Source organism: Lacerta agilis, chromosome 5, assembly GCF_009819535.1.
Source record: "Lacerta agilis isolate rLacAgi1 chromosome 5, rLacAgi1.pri, whole genome shotgun sequence".
Lineage (NCBI taxonomy): Eukaryota > Metazoa > Chordata > Lepidosauria > Squamata > Lacertidae > Lacerta > Lacerta agilis.
In genome coordinates this window covers 29,244,350-29,259,657 of record NC_046316.1, presented here as the reverse complement: position 1 = coordinate 29,259,657, position 15,308 = coordinate 29,244,350, and the positions used below count along the sequence as shown (strand labels likewise).

The 15,308-nt window shown below is 44.2% G+C and overlaps 1 protein-coding gene across 1 annotated transcript; it reads right to left on the bottom strand.

Moving 5' to 3' along the window:
- Positions 1-4,201: 4,201 nt before the first annotated feature.
- On the bottom strand, positions 4,202-10,362 carry CISD1 (CDGSH iron sulfur domain 1). Its single transcript, XM_033149146.1, has 3 exons — positions 10,243-10,362; positions 5,785-5,990; positions 4,202-4,404 (listed from the first exon to the last, which is right to left on the bottom strand). The coding sequence occupies exons 1-3, from the start codon at positions 10,271-10,273 to the stop codon at positions 4,315-4,317; spliced, it is 327 nt and encodes a 108-aa protein (XP_033005037.1). The 5' UTR covers positions 10,274-10,362; the 3' UTR covers positions 4,202-4,314.
- Between the last annotated feature and the right edge of the window lie 4,946 nt (positions 10,363-15,308).

Sequence of the window (15,308 nt, the reverse complement as noted above, 5' to 3'; positions counted from 1 at the left end):
CTCCGTGGGCAACAACGTACGGGAATAGAAAGTGATGGGCTTGGCCTGGGCAGGCCGCAGGCCTGGTCGTCCTCTTATATACCTGCTGGGATTGACAAGTCATCTGACCCGGGTCATCTGACAAGACTGACAAGTCATCTGACCCGGGTCATCCTCTTATATACCTGCTGGGATTGACAAGTCATCTGACCCTCACCTGAATCTCATAGCTCTCCAGAAGCTGCCTCTGATCAGTTATCATTTAACTCTTGGGGGAAATAATTAGCATCACACATCATGTGCCTGGAAGTTGCCAAACCAATTAACCAACCAGAAGGATTACTGTTAGCACCAGTCTTCCTATAACTTGATATTGCTGGGTAGTTTTGATCAACTGCAAAAGCATTTTTAGTTTGCTTTCTGTTGCCACACTGGAACATTTCTTTATTAGTGCCACTTTGTTTTGTATGATTCCTTGCAAATGAAGGGAAACAACTTTTCTGCTTGTATACGTTGATAATATAATTTTGTTTACTGAGAACAAACAAGATTGTACAAAAACAACATTGGGTGCAGGCCATGCTGTAGCGTAGTTCTTATGCGACTGTGAACAAAAGGTGGTTGGGCTTACTGTCTCAGGGTTTGGTGGGAACTTGGGCCGCTCCTAAGGGGGCCCCTGCACCAAGGCAATCTAGATTGATTTTATTTATATCTATAAGATTTTGCAGACTTTGGGTGTGAACTGGGGCCCTACACAAAAAAAAACAAGTTGCGCCCCACTGCTTCAAATTGGGCCCCACTGGGTAGCCCTGAGTCTAATAGTTGCTGGGCCTGAGTTGCCCTGCCCTTGCATGAAGTCTTGGGTTTATAATTTTGGGAGAGGGGAGACTGCGGCACTGGAGAGCGGGCAGGCTGGCGAAGCCCCCTAGATTTAGAGGCCCCAGTTGTCCTGCCCTCACATGAAGTCTTGGGGAGCGGGAGGGCTGGCGAGGCCCCCTAGATTTAGAGGAACAGATTAAAATCTTCATATTTTCCTAATTAACAATTTCCTGTTTTGTGAGAGGCTTGGCCCAGCAAGATCTTAATAAATCCTGTATACGGATATTGGGTGCTGAGATACATCATTCCCCACCCCCAGCAGAATACTGTATAGAGTTAATGTCAATAACTTTGTTGCTCCAGTTGCAATGACTACTGATTAGTTCATTTGTGTAAGTCAACATGCTACATATTATGTTTAAAACCATAAATGGCTTGGGACCAAAATACATAAAGAACCTGTCCTATCAAGGAGGTGTATTTGACAGGAGGTGTATTTGACAACACCCAAGCTGTGGAACTCCCTGCCTGGACTCCACCTTACCATCTTTTCACCACTGAGAGCAATCTTAAAACACAAGAAGCTGGTACAAATTGAACCAGCATAAACTAAGTCAGCAAACGTACACCAGATTCAAATGCCATTCAGGACCAGGCTGAACTGCCCTAACCTGGAAGAGGGAAAACAAGCCTTTAAATTGAGTTACACCACTCTTTTCGTTGCCTTAATTTACTCTAGGTTCCTAGGTTACATAACCAACATGCATGTGATTAGGATTCAGCCTAGGTTTCACTCCCTTCTGTCCTGCCCCCACCACACTCCTTTTTCAGTGTTTACATGGGCTTAAGATCCAACTGACTCTGCTGAGCCAGGATGGAGGAGATATGCTAGCCTATGCCTGGCTCAGCCAGGTTAAGGGAGTTAATCTGATCAGCTGGATCCTAACTCATCCTGGCAGATCTAACCTTAGAATTGTGCCCCAAGTCTTGTTTAGGCAATTGTTTTGTTAGGTAAACCAATTTTACTTTTTGCTCTTTTCTTGATTCTCTCTCAACTTTTTTATTTGATTGCATTTGTATAGTAACAGTTTCAATCTCTTTTTAAAATTTTCTTTAAGTGCCCCAGGATGCTACATAACAGAAAGACAGGACACAAATGCTTCTGCATGTAAAATATCTGAAATAGAAGCTGCAGCGTTACTAACAGACAACAAGGACTATCACAAACGTAAGTTGCTACAATGCTGAAACCCTGGCTGCTGCCAAATAGCAATGACTGCCTGCAACCATTTATTCATAAGGTTTGCAGTACTAGAAGTGATTTCATTATTCAGCTTCATAAATTTAACTCAAGGTTGTTAAAAGAGTCACACACTGGCAAGAAAAGGCTACATGTATTATCTGTCCAATAGCAGTGAACAAATTGTGCTGTAGACTCAGCAGTTTCATACTGACGCACACTATCTGTGGTACTCAGAGTTCTCAGTGTTTAATGCCTTCCTCTTATGCACTGCAACAAAAAAATTTTTTTAATGCCTTTACTATTTCCTCCAGAGCATAGAGGGCCCCACAACTAAATAAAGGGTTAGAGTCAGGGCAAAACAAGAGCTCAGTCCCATAAATTTTATTTATTTACTAGGCAGAATACTTTTTGTTAATGGTCTGTGGTATGTTGGGAGTGAAGCTTTCTTGCTGTTGAAACCTAATAGTCGCAGGTAGGACTGGGAGCAATAGTTCAGAGTCCAATGAATCTGGTTGGAGCCCTAGTGCAACTGTTAGGGAAATGGGCAGTGGGTGTTTCCCATTAGGCTAGCTAGCCACCTTCTCAATGCGGAACTGATAGCTTTAAAAACTGCATACCAAATAATGCCACCTTGTGCAAACAGAATTCTCTCACCTGGAATGGTCTGCAACTTTTCTAGACTTAAATGTAAAAATCCTGCAAGCGACCTTGTTTTACTCAACCTGCTTTTTGTAATACATTAGTACATCACCGTCATTCTTGAGTAGTACTGTACATTTAATTGACTTCTGCCTAGGGGTACAGTTATCAGTTTATTTGTTTTTATTAAATTTCTATAATGCCCTTTATCCGAGGATCACAGGGAGGTTTATGATATAAAAACAAAAAAATGCATACCACAGTAACAACCAAAAACAATTCCCCTGCCACATTTTAAAAGCCACGGATTGTTTAATTAGCCAAAGACCTGGGTGAAGAGGAATGTTTTTCATATATAATGTAGATGCCACGTGAGCTTCCCTGGGGAGAGCATTCCACAAGTGGGGAGCCACTACAGATGAAACCCACTCTCTTGTTGCCACCTTCCAGACATCTTATGTAGGTGACACATGAAGAAGGGTCTCAGATGATGACTGTGGGGTCAGTTCATATGGGGAGAGGCGGTTCTCGGGGTACTGCGTTCCTGGGCCATTTAAGGCTTTATAGGTCAAAACCAGCATTTTGAATTGGGCCCAGAAATTAATTGGCAGCCAGTGCAGTCGTGCCAGGATTGGCGCTATATGCTCCCTAAGTGGAGGAAATATCTCTTTTGTTGGCAAAGAGGCCAAAAATAAGTGTGCCACGGGCAGAATGAAAAGCCACTTCATTTCCCCAACAGACCCCTGAAAAGGGGCAAAATCTATGCCAGCCCTGGAGCCAGTGAAATTTCCCTTCCTGTTGAAAAAAAAACAACCTGGGGGGGCCACAGGAAAAGCACCTCCCTCACATTCTGCTGTAAAAGCAAGCAGCAGGGCTTTGAAATGGCAGTTCTTCTGCCATGCGATTTCCCACCATTACCACTGTAGGATTACTCTGCAATATGGATCCAATGTTATACCCACCTACTGGGAAATAAGATGCAATCAATCAATGCATTTCTGAGTAGACGTGTATAGGATTATGGTTTAAGCTGACACAATTTTGCATGGGGAAAAATGCTCTCATATTATTTATGTCTTATGTAAAAGCATTCATAAGTAATTACACCAACTATTAGTCGGTCAAAAATGCTTCCTTAAAATAAATTTAGTCATTTTTTTAATGCTTTCATTACATTTTGAAGCCCTATTCCTAGTGCACCATGTTTGAAGTAGGTGAAGAAATATCCCACTTGGTTAAAAAAAAATAACTAAAAAGAGTCATTTCATTGTTATATTGCTTGTGGATGTGAACAATAAAGACGGCTTACAACAGTTTATTTGAAAATAATTTAATGTATTATCTTCCCATACATAGTTCCGAGTACATTCTAAAGGTCTTTTTTTAATACACTTAATAAGAATGTACATTTTACAAGACAAAACAAAAGCAAGGTCACAAGTATTCATTCCTAACATACATTGTAGTGTTTAAGCAAGGCAAACACCATGAATTATATCAGCTGCAGCATACTGTATACCACACATCTAAAAATCTTCAGTGAAATGACTTAAGACCTCATTTTTACACCAATTACAAGTGAGCAGAAAACACTGCAATCTGGTTGTTTGTGCGGTGTCCAGATCGTTCATCATTTATGCATCTTTTCTCTTGATGATCAGAGGTCCCACATTGTCTCCCGTTTCATCATTGTGGTTTGTATGAGAACCATCGCATAATGGAAACTAGGGAGGAAAAAAATGCCTTAAATTTACTTTTTTATATATAGCAAATAGCAATTCACAAACAATAAGGAAACCTAAGAGTGGCCTGATTTATACCAAGTCATGGTTTGTTTAGCCTAAGTGTTGTTGACTTGAAAATCTGAATGCAGCCCAGTGGATAGGCATAATTTATTTTCTGGCAAGAAAATCAGAATGTAATGCTATGGTTTCTGAATCACTGTTTTTAAAGACTATGGTTGGTATTATTTCTCAACCCAACGGCCTTGCTTAACCATGGTTTGTTTGACTATTCCTTCCCAGGTACCTGCCAAACTACAGGGCCACAAGATCAGCACAGCTGGAAAACAAGTTGCACTTTGGAGAACCAAGGCACAGTGTATTTTTTTAACTGTGAAACCAACACATGGTTGGCTAAGCAAACCATGATTAATACAAACCATGGTCTAGAGTTAAATGCTGTTTACAGCCAATGCTGAAGAAATTTGGCTATGCTACCATCTAGTAATTTATTAGGCCATCAGAAGGTATCACAGTTCCTGTGCTGATATGACAGAAGACTTGTCAGTACTAAACTTAGACCTAGATTCAACTAACTCACTGCATTAGCAGAGGCCAGCAATGGGGCTTCTATCCTCTCCTTTCTTCCCCCTCCCCCAAAATCCATTCTGGACATAGCTGTCAACTTTCCCTTTTTTTTGGCAGGAAATTCCCTTATTCCAGTGCCATTTCCCATTGCAAAAAAGGGAAAGTTGACTCTCTGGAGAGTCAGGAGAATCCCAAAAACAGCACATTGGGGTTGGGGGGAGGAAAGCAGGGCCATTCTGCCTGGCTTGCAAAAATGCTTGCATTCACAGGACCATCAAAAAAGTGCAATTTTCAATTCCTGCCATTATAAATAAAATACATTTGTCTGAGGACTAGTATCAACATTTGGCCTTGAAAACAAGGACAGCATCAAAGTATTTCAACATATTTGATCAACATTTCTGCTTTATTATACAACCACTGTTACAATTTACATTATAATAATTCTCTTTTTTTGCTTCTAACATTGAACAACCTATTCCACTGTTGCAATATTTCTTTTCCCACTATAACCTACCCCTCTCAGTTGTCTTTTAAAATATGAATGCTTAAACATCAATATTCAATGGCGTTTACTCTTATGTTACATGCTCTCAGGAGGAAACCTTCCTCATATGGAAAATTGCTTTGATTCTAGAAATAGCTGATTATAGGACTTTCCTTCAATGGCTGCTTCTAATTCAGTTATTCCTTCTGATTCTTTGTGATGAACTAAAAGTAAGTACTTTGGCTATGGAGGGTTCAGCTTACTTGTAATTTACAAGTTACAAGATATTTGCCATTTTCTTCTCTTACCTTCTTAGACCTCCAACACCGGCAGTACACAGCTTTCTCCCCCAAATCTTCCATATCAAATGCATGAACTACCTTTGGGTTATCTTTCTGGATATGGAGATTTACCATCCCATTACAGCATCTGTCCTTCCTGATAAATTTTTTGTAAGCAAGATAACCAATGGCTGCCGCTCCAGCAGCAAACGAAACGGCTGCAATCCATTCAACTGAAACAGAAATATGGAGAAATTGTTAAAGAGCACTCACTAAGGTGCTTTTGTGCGAACTGGGGCTGAGAAGTTAACCGTCTGACAGAATTTTCATTTTCTCCTCATACACAGTTTATAGCATTTAGTAGGGCTTAATCTGTGTTCCCAAACTTCCAGAATATAAACTGAAAGCACTCTTTCCTATGCATGTGTGCACAGGATTAGTGCCTTAGGGTTGCATCTAATGTTAGACCTATTCTGAATACCGGTACATAAATTGAAATTAATGGACATGATAAACATGAGTCCATTGATTTCAGTGGGTCTACTTCCAAGTATAATCTAGTTGGATTCAACCCCTAAAATGCTATTCTATACCAAGTGGTGAGTTTGATCAAGTCGAAACTGAGCTTGTTCCCAGCTAAAGGGAAATATACAATTGTAGTTTTAGTTTTTGTTCTGACACTCATGGAAAGGAACTACTTCATTTCTTTTGTGTAGACCTAATTGAAGGAGTAAATAAACTTTAGAATACTAGAAATCGTGTTTCACATCTCATGGAAATGATTAACCCTCAAGACTTCTTCCCCCTCCCTATGCAACTTAGGGCACAACCATTTCCAGGTAAGTACTATTTGCAAAAGGTAAAAAATGTAGCTAACACATGACTTTAAGGAATGCCAAAATGAGAAACAAGTAAGTTAGATCTAAAGAGTTACATAGAACTACATATTGAGACAAGAGATAACCTGGAAAGGGTTCTCATAGGAAGAGAAGGAATTCCAATATTATCTGGCAGGTAAAAATAAAGTACATTTATTTATTATTAATCTAGTGCTCCATTGAGGAAAGAGAAGTCAACCTATTTGTCAGTCACAATCTTTGACATAATACAGGTTACTTGCTTCCAGGCTAACCAGAGGTGATTAACTTTGCAAACAAGCAAATATTTCCCAATTAAAAATTCTAAAAATTCCACTGATCGCATTGGGATTTATGTGTTTGGATTAGCAACCCTGAAGATGCAATCTTGTGCAATAATACTTTATACCAGGGGTAGGCAACCTAAGGCCCGTGGGCCGGATGCAGCCCAATCACCTTCTCAATCCAGCCCACAGATGGTCCGGGAATCAGCGTGTTTTTACATGAGTAGAATGTGTCCTTTCATTTAAAATGCATCTCTGGATTGTTTTTATTTCAAATGCATCTCTGGGTTATTTGTGGGGCAGAGGAATTTGTTCATTCCCCCCCCCCCAAAAAATATAGTCTAGCCCACCACATGGTCTGAGGGACAGTGGACCGGCCCACAGCTGAAAAAGGTTGCTGACCCCTGCTTTATACCTTGTCCACACTGTTATTTCAACATAAGGCATTACGTTGAATCAGGAGTTCCACTAAAGTAGGAGTAGGGAAAAAAATTATCCCAGCAGGCTGGATTGTTATCTCCCCCATCTGTCAATCAGCTGATGTCACAATGAGGTCCACTGGCTTTTTTCCCCCCAGAGGTGGTCTTCAGAACCCTTTCTTGAAACACTATTTTGTGCAGGGCTTTGAAAGGGGCTTCTGACAATCAGCCAATTATTGGATCTTCAGAAGTTCCTTTCAAAGTGCTGATCAGCAGTGCAAATAAACACACTTTCAGCTAAACCAGGTTTTTACCTGCCCTGCACCTGACATCATGCACAGCATCAGGTACAGAGAAAGTTGCTGCAGCTTGGCTAAAACGGTCTCATAGGCCAAATGAGGATGCCTGGTAGTCCTAATCAGGCCTGCCAGCTGGAAGTTCTCCACCCCTGCACTAAAGCAAAAGTGGCAGTCAACACAACCAAAATATTTACCCTAGAAGCTTCAGCAGGGCTTCCATGCAGACAAAAAATATTCCAGAGGGTAGGAAGCTTGAGCTCCACCAACTTGTCCCTATCACCTATGTGCAAGTCCATAACACTTTTATCCGGACCAGCTTAAGAACAAAAACCAGCAGTGGGCTACTTTTGCAGAATCATCACAGAATTCTATTCAAGCTCAGTATTAAATGAAGGAAGGTGGGAAGAGATAAAGTTGTTAGTGAAGACATGGTAGAAAGTTGTGTTTACAATGTGTGATCACAGTATGAAGGCAGTGTTTTAGGAAGACTGATTACAGTTAGAACCGAAATGTTTTGAGCATACCGTTATATTTCTGCAGAAAATGTTCCATTCCAGAAGCTCATTAGTAATAAAGAATAGATGCCATTAGCCAAACTTGGAAGTTTCAGAGTTTTTAGCTTTATCTACTAAAGAAAAGTAAAATAAGCACGTGGAATTAGGTTATTCTCTAGATCTGGGACATCAGAAAATTTACTAAAGCAAATGGAAGATTTTCTCATTTGCAAATTACCCTAATTTACAAAATAATTTTCCCTATAAAAATTGTCTGGAAAAATTGTATCACACAACCAGAGATATTTTATGCTGAGCAGAGAATAAGACTAAGCTCTGCAAAAGGCTTCCTGAACAACCATCTTGGAAACTGCAACATATTGGAGAGCATGGCAGAAACTCCATCTGCACCAAAAATATTTTATTTTCTCCCTCTTCTTTCTCTCTGCCTGCCTAGCGCAAGGAAAATGGGTGATCAGGAACTATGGTGAATGTACAGAATATCATATACAAAAGGAATGAGCTATATAACATATGTGCTGTCAGGATCCCTACAGGCACCTGCCTAAAATGCTGGACAGAGACACCTACAAAAAATTACAACTCTGGGTGAGCATCAGGTGTCCTTAATGGCCTGAAATTGAGAGACTTGACATGGTGTAGGGAATAACACAAATACTGAAAACAGCTCCTACAGCAATAGTTATTTAGTGTTGTTGTACAGCACCCGACTGCTTTATCCTGTTTTTCATCACAAGATGACTGTTCTGTTTTACAGATCCTGGAACTTGAAAGATTGTTACTTATCCAGGATCAAAGAACAGCTAGGTCCCTTTAGAACAGGCTTCCTCAAACTTGGCCCTCCATATGTTTTTGAGACTACAATTCCCATCATCCCTGACCACTGGTCCTGCTAGCTAAGGATCATGGGAGTTGTAGGCCAAAAACATCTGGAGGGCCGAGTTTGAGGAAGCCTGCTTTAGAATCTTTTCTTCTTTTCAAAGCTGGGCAATAGTTATCCAAAATATGAATTAGCAATCCACACCCAAAGGTCTTAGTTGAGGTTGGTTTGCTAAATCTTACAAGTAAAAACGGGAGAATCCCAGCCAGTCTCTGATTATGTGCCAAGTGCCCTCTGCTCACTATTGACCAAAAAGCCAGCCCTCACATCAAAGCACGACTTTTGGGAAAACAAACCCTGAAGCCCCTTAGGAGCAGGAGCCTGAATGCAACCTTTCTCAAACCGACACCTAGTTACCGGTACATTTCCTCCAGTAGGAGCACAAAACTACCCTACTAATCACCAAAGGTTAAAGGCGCTGGTTTCCGCGGAAGACCTTGAAGGCCGTCAACCACGAACAGTTAAGAGGCCGAGTTTAACCACGCCCCCTTCTAAAAAAGAGCCAAATTCCGGCTGGAACGCGGTGCCTTATTTAAAGAGCCCGAGACCACAATTCCAGCAGCCGAAATGCTTGGCATTTGCAGCGCAGTCACGAGTTCCTTTGTTCTCCGCGCAGAAGCGAGCGGGAGAGGCAGAGGTCAGGTGAGGAAGCTCGACTGTCGGAAGTGCGCGGCGCCCGAGGGCTACCGCGGAGCAAACAGGTGCAGCGAGAAAGGCGAGCGCTTGCCCAACGCCTGCTAAGACGAGCCAAAGAGGAAAGGATGAAGAAGCCTCGCGGCATCGCTGCTGCTGCGCAGCGCAACGCTCCACAGCGGCGACCGGAGCCCTGGAGGAGAAAGAACTGCTGAAGGTCACTGCAAAAAAGCGCAGAGGAGCTGCAGCGGTCGCAGGTGCAAAATTGCTCGCCCCCTATTACACTCAGGTTGGGTCCACTTTAAAACAAAACAAAAAAACCTATGCCCCGCCCGCTTCGTTTCAGGCGCCGCATTCCCGGAGCCTTTTCTCTCTTCCCCCGGCCGTGAATATGCGCCTGTTTTTAAGGGGGAAGAGAAGTGCATGGCACACAGGGCCCCGCGCTAAGGTAACAGGTTTCTCTCTCGGTTGACAACATGGGTAAAAAGGGAGGAAAGAATTGCTAAGGAACCAAGGAGAAACCCCACATAACTCGCCCCCTTAAATGCACACCCTTGCAAGGGCGCCGCTGCAATCCCGCGACCTTGCAAGCTCTTACCCCTCACGGAAGAATTCGACCCGAGCCCCATGACTGCAGCCCCGGACGCACGCCGCGCGGCTACCCTCTGATGCTCCGGAGAAGGGCGCGCGAGGCGGGGCAAGGGAAGTGACACCCAGCGGCGACGCGCCTGCGCGCCAGGACTTTTAACATGGCGCCCACCGGGAGCGGCATCTCTGCTTAAAGGGGCGGGGCAAGCGCTGCAAAACCCCAAGCGCGGCTCTAGCGGGAAGGGCGGCCGCGATGGGTGGAGGGAGGTCAGGGGGTCGGCGGTGATATCGCCTGCGGCTGGAGGAGACTTAGAGACCTCGGGGGTCGTCGGGAGGATTAAAGGAGAAGAGGAGGAGGAAGAACAGTCAGTGCCCCCCTGAGCATAAATACTGCAAATGGGAGAAGCAGCTGAATAAATGAGCCGGAAAAGATTTGGGGGACAGCCAGGTGCCAGAGGGGACAGGGCCCCTCAGCGGAGGGCTAAGAGGGCACTGCCCCACCAACCGAACCGCCTGCCTTCCTGCTTGCAACCAGTCCATGGGATGGGCTGGCGCTGCCTGCCAGCTCCTCCTCCTCCTGCTTAGTCTTGGAGTTGGTTCCAGGTCCACCTACTGCCTTCCGCCCGTCTAGTTTGATCCTCAAAACCTTTAAGAAGTCGAGAGGAGAGATGATCCCAACAGGCGTAGCTTGTCCTCCTGAAAGGCAAACATGTTGGAATTTCCTTTCAGGTGGGGCTTTCCTGGAGAGGCCCGAAAACCGCAGGCAAAACAGATGGGCTACCACTTTGAGCTACAGCCCCTTCCCTTAATTTTTCCTCTTTTTCACCTGGCTTACTATTGCTTCTTCATCAAGGTCCTCTGCTGCTGACAGGTTTCCATGCTTTACTTACAACAGGGATGGGGGCCTTTGATGCTCCATATGTTTTGTTTTATTGGTTTAGAGTTCTTAACCACCATATACCATAAGGTAAGGTGTAAAAAAAGAAAGAAAAGCAGTTCCAGATCCCTGACTTATAGTTTCCTGTGCCTTTAAGATGCAACATCAGAAACACTTGCCTGGGACAGGTAGGTAGCTGTGTTGGTCTGCCATAGTCAAAACAACAACAACAAAAGATCCTTCCAGTACCACCTTAGAGACCAACTAAGCTCATACCAAGAACAAACTTAGTTGGTCTTTAAGGTGCTACCGGAAGGAATTTTTTATATTTTATTTTGTTTTGACTTGCCTGGGAGTAAGCCTTACTGAATTCAGTGCTGCTTCCAAATAAACGTGCATAGGGATTAGGCTGCAATCCTAAAAATACTTAGCTGTTAGTATACCCAGCTTATTTGGAAAAGTAGATCTATTAAGTATCTGGTGAGGATGGGCTCAACAACCCTAACTTACACATGCAGCAAAAAGAAAAAAATAAAATCAGTAGAATAGCCTATGCAATCTTCTAATACCAGTTGTGTAGTGTGCAGGATGGTGGTATTTGTGGTTTCACTGTTGTGGTGAACTAACGGCAATTTGCATATATTCAGAATGAAATCTCATATTTATTATTTTGTCTTCACAGCATGTTCCAAGTAGCCCTGCTACCTCTTTCTTGTAAGAGGTTCTGCTTTACAGATACCTGGCACACAGAAATTCCATAGCAGACTTCCTCAGCCTTGTGTCTTCCAGATTTTTGGATTACTACTCCCATCATCCCTCACCATCAAGCTATGCTGGCTGGTGCTAATGAGTTATTGAGTCCAAAACATCTGGATAATACCAGGATGGGAAGGGCTGCTTAAAGGAGATGTTGTTTGTCTGCCATGCAAAACTGTTGATTATTAGGCAGCTATTCAAAGGTACAGAAAGTCTAGCAGGAAAAATAAGTAAATATTGATTTCAGAGATTCAAGGGTGCAATTTCAGAACCCATAGGTGCATTTCCACTCACTGTACTGCTTGCTTCAAGACAATTGAATTACTTACACAGCATCAAACAAAATATTTTCTAAGCCAACATCAACTTTTAAATAAAAGTATTACACAGCTATCTTTGTGTCTGAGGCCTCTGTCTTTTTAGACCAAAAGAATTGTGCCTTGCTCTTTACCAGATGCTGGTTTCTGTCATGAAGCACAACACAATCCAAGCATCACCTAATGGCTTCCACTGTGTTCCCCTGCTGCATAGCTGTCAAGTCTCCCTTTTTTGCGGGAAACTCCCTTATTCCAAGCCGTTTCCGGCTGCTATCCCTGATTTTTTATATCCCTTAAATTTCCCTTATTTCAAAGGGAATATTCCTCTCCCCAGGCACGTCTCTACCCTGTGGCGCCAGTGGCACAGGGAACCAGGGCCAGGCGGCAAGCTGAGTGTCCAGGAAGGAGAGTTGGAGTCCAGGGAGAGCAGAGCTTCTCCCCCTCTGCAATCCTAGAGCGCCACTGAGGGAGGAGGAGGAGCCAGAGGAGGAGGAGAGTCCACCACCCACCCACCTCCCCGCCTACGCAGTTGGAGGACCAGGGAAAGAGGCCACGCTTCCCAAACTTCCTGCCCCACGTTCCTCAACATCCGGCTGCCAAGCGCGCGCCAAGTGTGAGGAGTGAGGAGAGAGCCACGTCAGAGACCCTTAAAAATTATCCTGGATCTGAAAGCGAGCTATCGTGCAGTGCAGGAGAAAAATACCGAGAGGTGGGCTCCGTGGGTTGCCCATGAAGCCACCTGGACCTTTAACTCCCACCCCACTCCATCCGCGCGCGCCTCTTTCTCGCTCCATCACCCCCAATCATCTTCGCAGGGACAGCAAGAGCCGTGTGGCTCGTCCGGGGAAGGGGGGGGGCAAAGCAGCCAGAGACAGGAGGAGACGGCGAGGGAGGCTTTTTTTTTTTGATGGGGTGACGTAGAGAGCTTTTTTCTCCTTCCTCCGGTGGGTCTCTAACCCCCACCTCCACCCCTAGATTTGTTCCTGGTAAGTTCTGGCACCTCTTTCTCTAGAAAAATAGCACTGGGAGGACATTAAGCATCATATTGTTTGGTCTACGTAGTAGGCAGAAGACCAGAGGCCTGCCTTAAAAGGAGTGGTGAGGGACTTTGTTGTCCCAGAGTGGTTGTAACTCAATGTTCTTCTCTGAGGGGTTGTCCACACTGGAGTTTAATGTGAATTTAAGGTTGCTTATATATCTGTTTATTTAGCAATGCCCTCATGATGCCTTTCCCCACTCAGCCCCTATCTCACACATTCTCACTTGTAAATCGGGTTTTCCCAATCTGAGAATAAGCCTAAAAGGGGGAACAGTGTGTGTGTTGCCAAACCAGTCAGGGCCAAAGGGATTGGGATGGTTCTGACAAGAGGAGAGAGTTGAGAAGCCGGTTGCAAATTATGTTCCCCCCCCCCCCATCCTGCTTTATAGGTGTAGAAGTCTATCCCATAAGAGAGAACCTTTTGGGAATGGCACATGCAGAAAGAGAGGAGCGAAATCCATCCATACATTTGTCCAAAAATAGCAGATCAAGAATAAATATTTGCTTTCCTTTTTATTGTATTGCCTTCTGCAGGTCATTCCTTGAAATTACAGGCTGGGATTTAATCAGTGCCAGATTTATGAATAGGCTAAGTAGGCGGAAGCCTAGGGCCTCTAAATCTATGGGGCCTCGCCAGCCCTCCCGCTCCCCAAGACGTCATGTGAGGGCAGGACAACTCGGGCCTCTAAATCTAGGGGGCTTCGCCAGCCTGCCCGTTCTCCAGTGCCGCAGTCTCCCCTCTCCCAAAATTGTAAACCCAAGACTTCATGCAAGGGCAGGGCAACTCAGGCCCAGAAACTATGAGACTCAGGGCTACCCAGTGGGGCCCAATTTGAAGCAGTGGGGTGCAACTTGGATTTTTTTTGTAGGGCCCCAGTTCACACCCAAAGTCTGCAAAATGTTATAGATATAAATAAAATCCATCTAGATTGCCTTGGTGCAGGGGCCCCTTTAGGAGCGGCCTGCGGTTCCCAAGTTGGCCCAATTGCTCCAATTGCCTTAAGGTCACCCCTGATGAGACTGTGTAGGGGTTGGACTGACAAGCCCTGCCCCTTCTAGGTCCCTGGTGTCACCATTCAGAATACAGACTCAAGGACTTGTTATGGAAATAAAGGGGGGCACCTATTGGAAATCAGTTTTGTCACCTCTTCCCCCCAAACCCTGAGACAATGAGCCCAGCCACCTTTTATTCACAGTCGCATAAGCACTACATTACAGCATGGCCTGCACCCAATCTTGTTTTTGTACAATCTTCTTTGTCCTCAGTAACCAAAATTAGATTATCAACGTATACAAGAAGAAAAGTTGTTTTCCTTCGTTTGCAAGGAATCATACAAAACAAAGTGGCACTAATAAAGAAACATTCCAGTGTGGCAACAGAAAGCAAACTAAAAACTATCCAGCAATATCAAGTTATAGGAAAACTGGTGCTATTAACAGTAATCCTTCTGGTTGGTTAATTGGTTTGGCAACTTCCAGGCACATGATGTGTGATGCTAATTATTTCCCTCAATAGTCAAATGATAACTGATCAGAGGCAGCTACCAGAGAGCTATGAGATTCAGGTGAGGGTCAGATGACTTTTCAATCCCAGCAGGTGTATAAGAGGGTCAGATGACTTTTCAATACCAGCAGGTATATAAGAGGACGACCCGGCCTGCCCTTCACTTTCTATTCCCATACGTTGTCGCCCACGGAGCGCAACTATGCCCAAATTGACAAAGAGGCATGTGCCATTCCCTCTGATGCAGATCTGATATATATATATTGGGGGGGGGGGTTGCACATGTGCCCATCAAGCTGTGTGTGGGAATTATCCTTCCATGTGTGGTGCTGTCAGGAGGGGGTCATGCAAATGCTGCGTGTTGTGCAGAATGGAAATATTTAGGTGCGATGTTCTATCCATGGATGCAGCTTGCAGAGGAGAAATTTGAGAGGGTGAGGAAGCATGGGTTCGCTGTGGGGAGCGGAGCGCATTTCTTGTGCACGGGTGCCTGCCTGCAGAAGGGATTTGTGCTGCGGAGCTGTTGTGGAAAATGCCTATGTGGTTGTGTTGACAGGTGTGCAAAGGAGGGGTGCAGAAGCTA

What these genes read in the sequence shown, in the direction of transcription:
- CISD1 (XM_033149146.1), bottom strand. Translation starts at nt 10,273, where the DNA reads ATGGGGCTCGGGTCGAATTCTTCCGTGAGGG. An exon ending in GTCGAATTCTTCCGTGAGGG is followed by an intron (nt 5,991 to 10,242) that starts GTAAGAGCTTGC and finishes TTTCTGTTTCAG; the next exon opens with TTGAATGGATTGCAGCCGTT. An exon ending in GGTGTTGGAGGTCTAAGAAG is followed by an intron (nt 4,405 to 5,784) that starts GTAAGAGAAGAA and finishes TTTCCTCCCTAG; the next exon opens with TTTCCATTATGCGATGGTTC.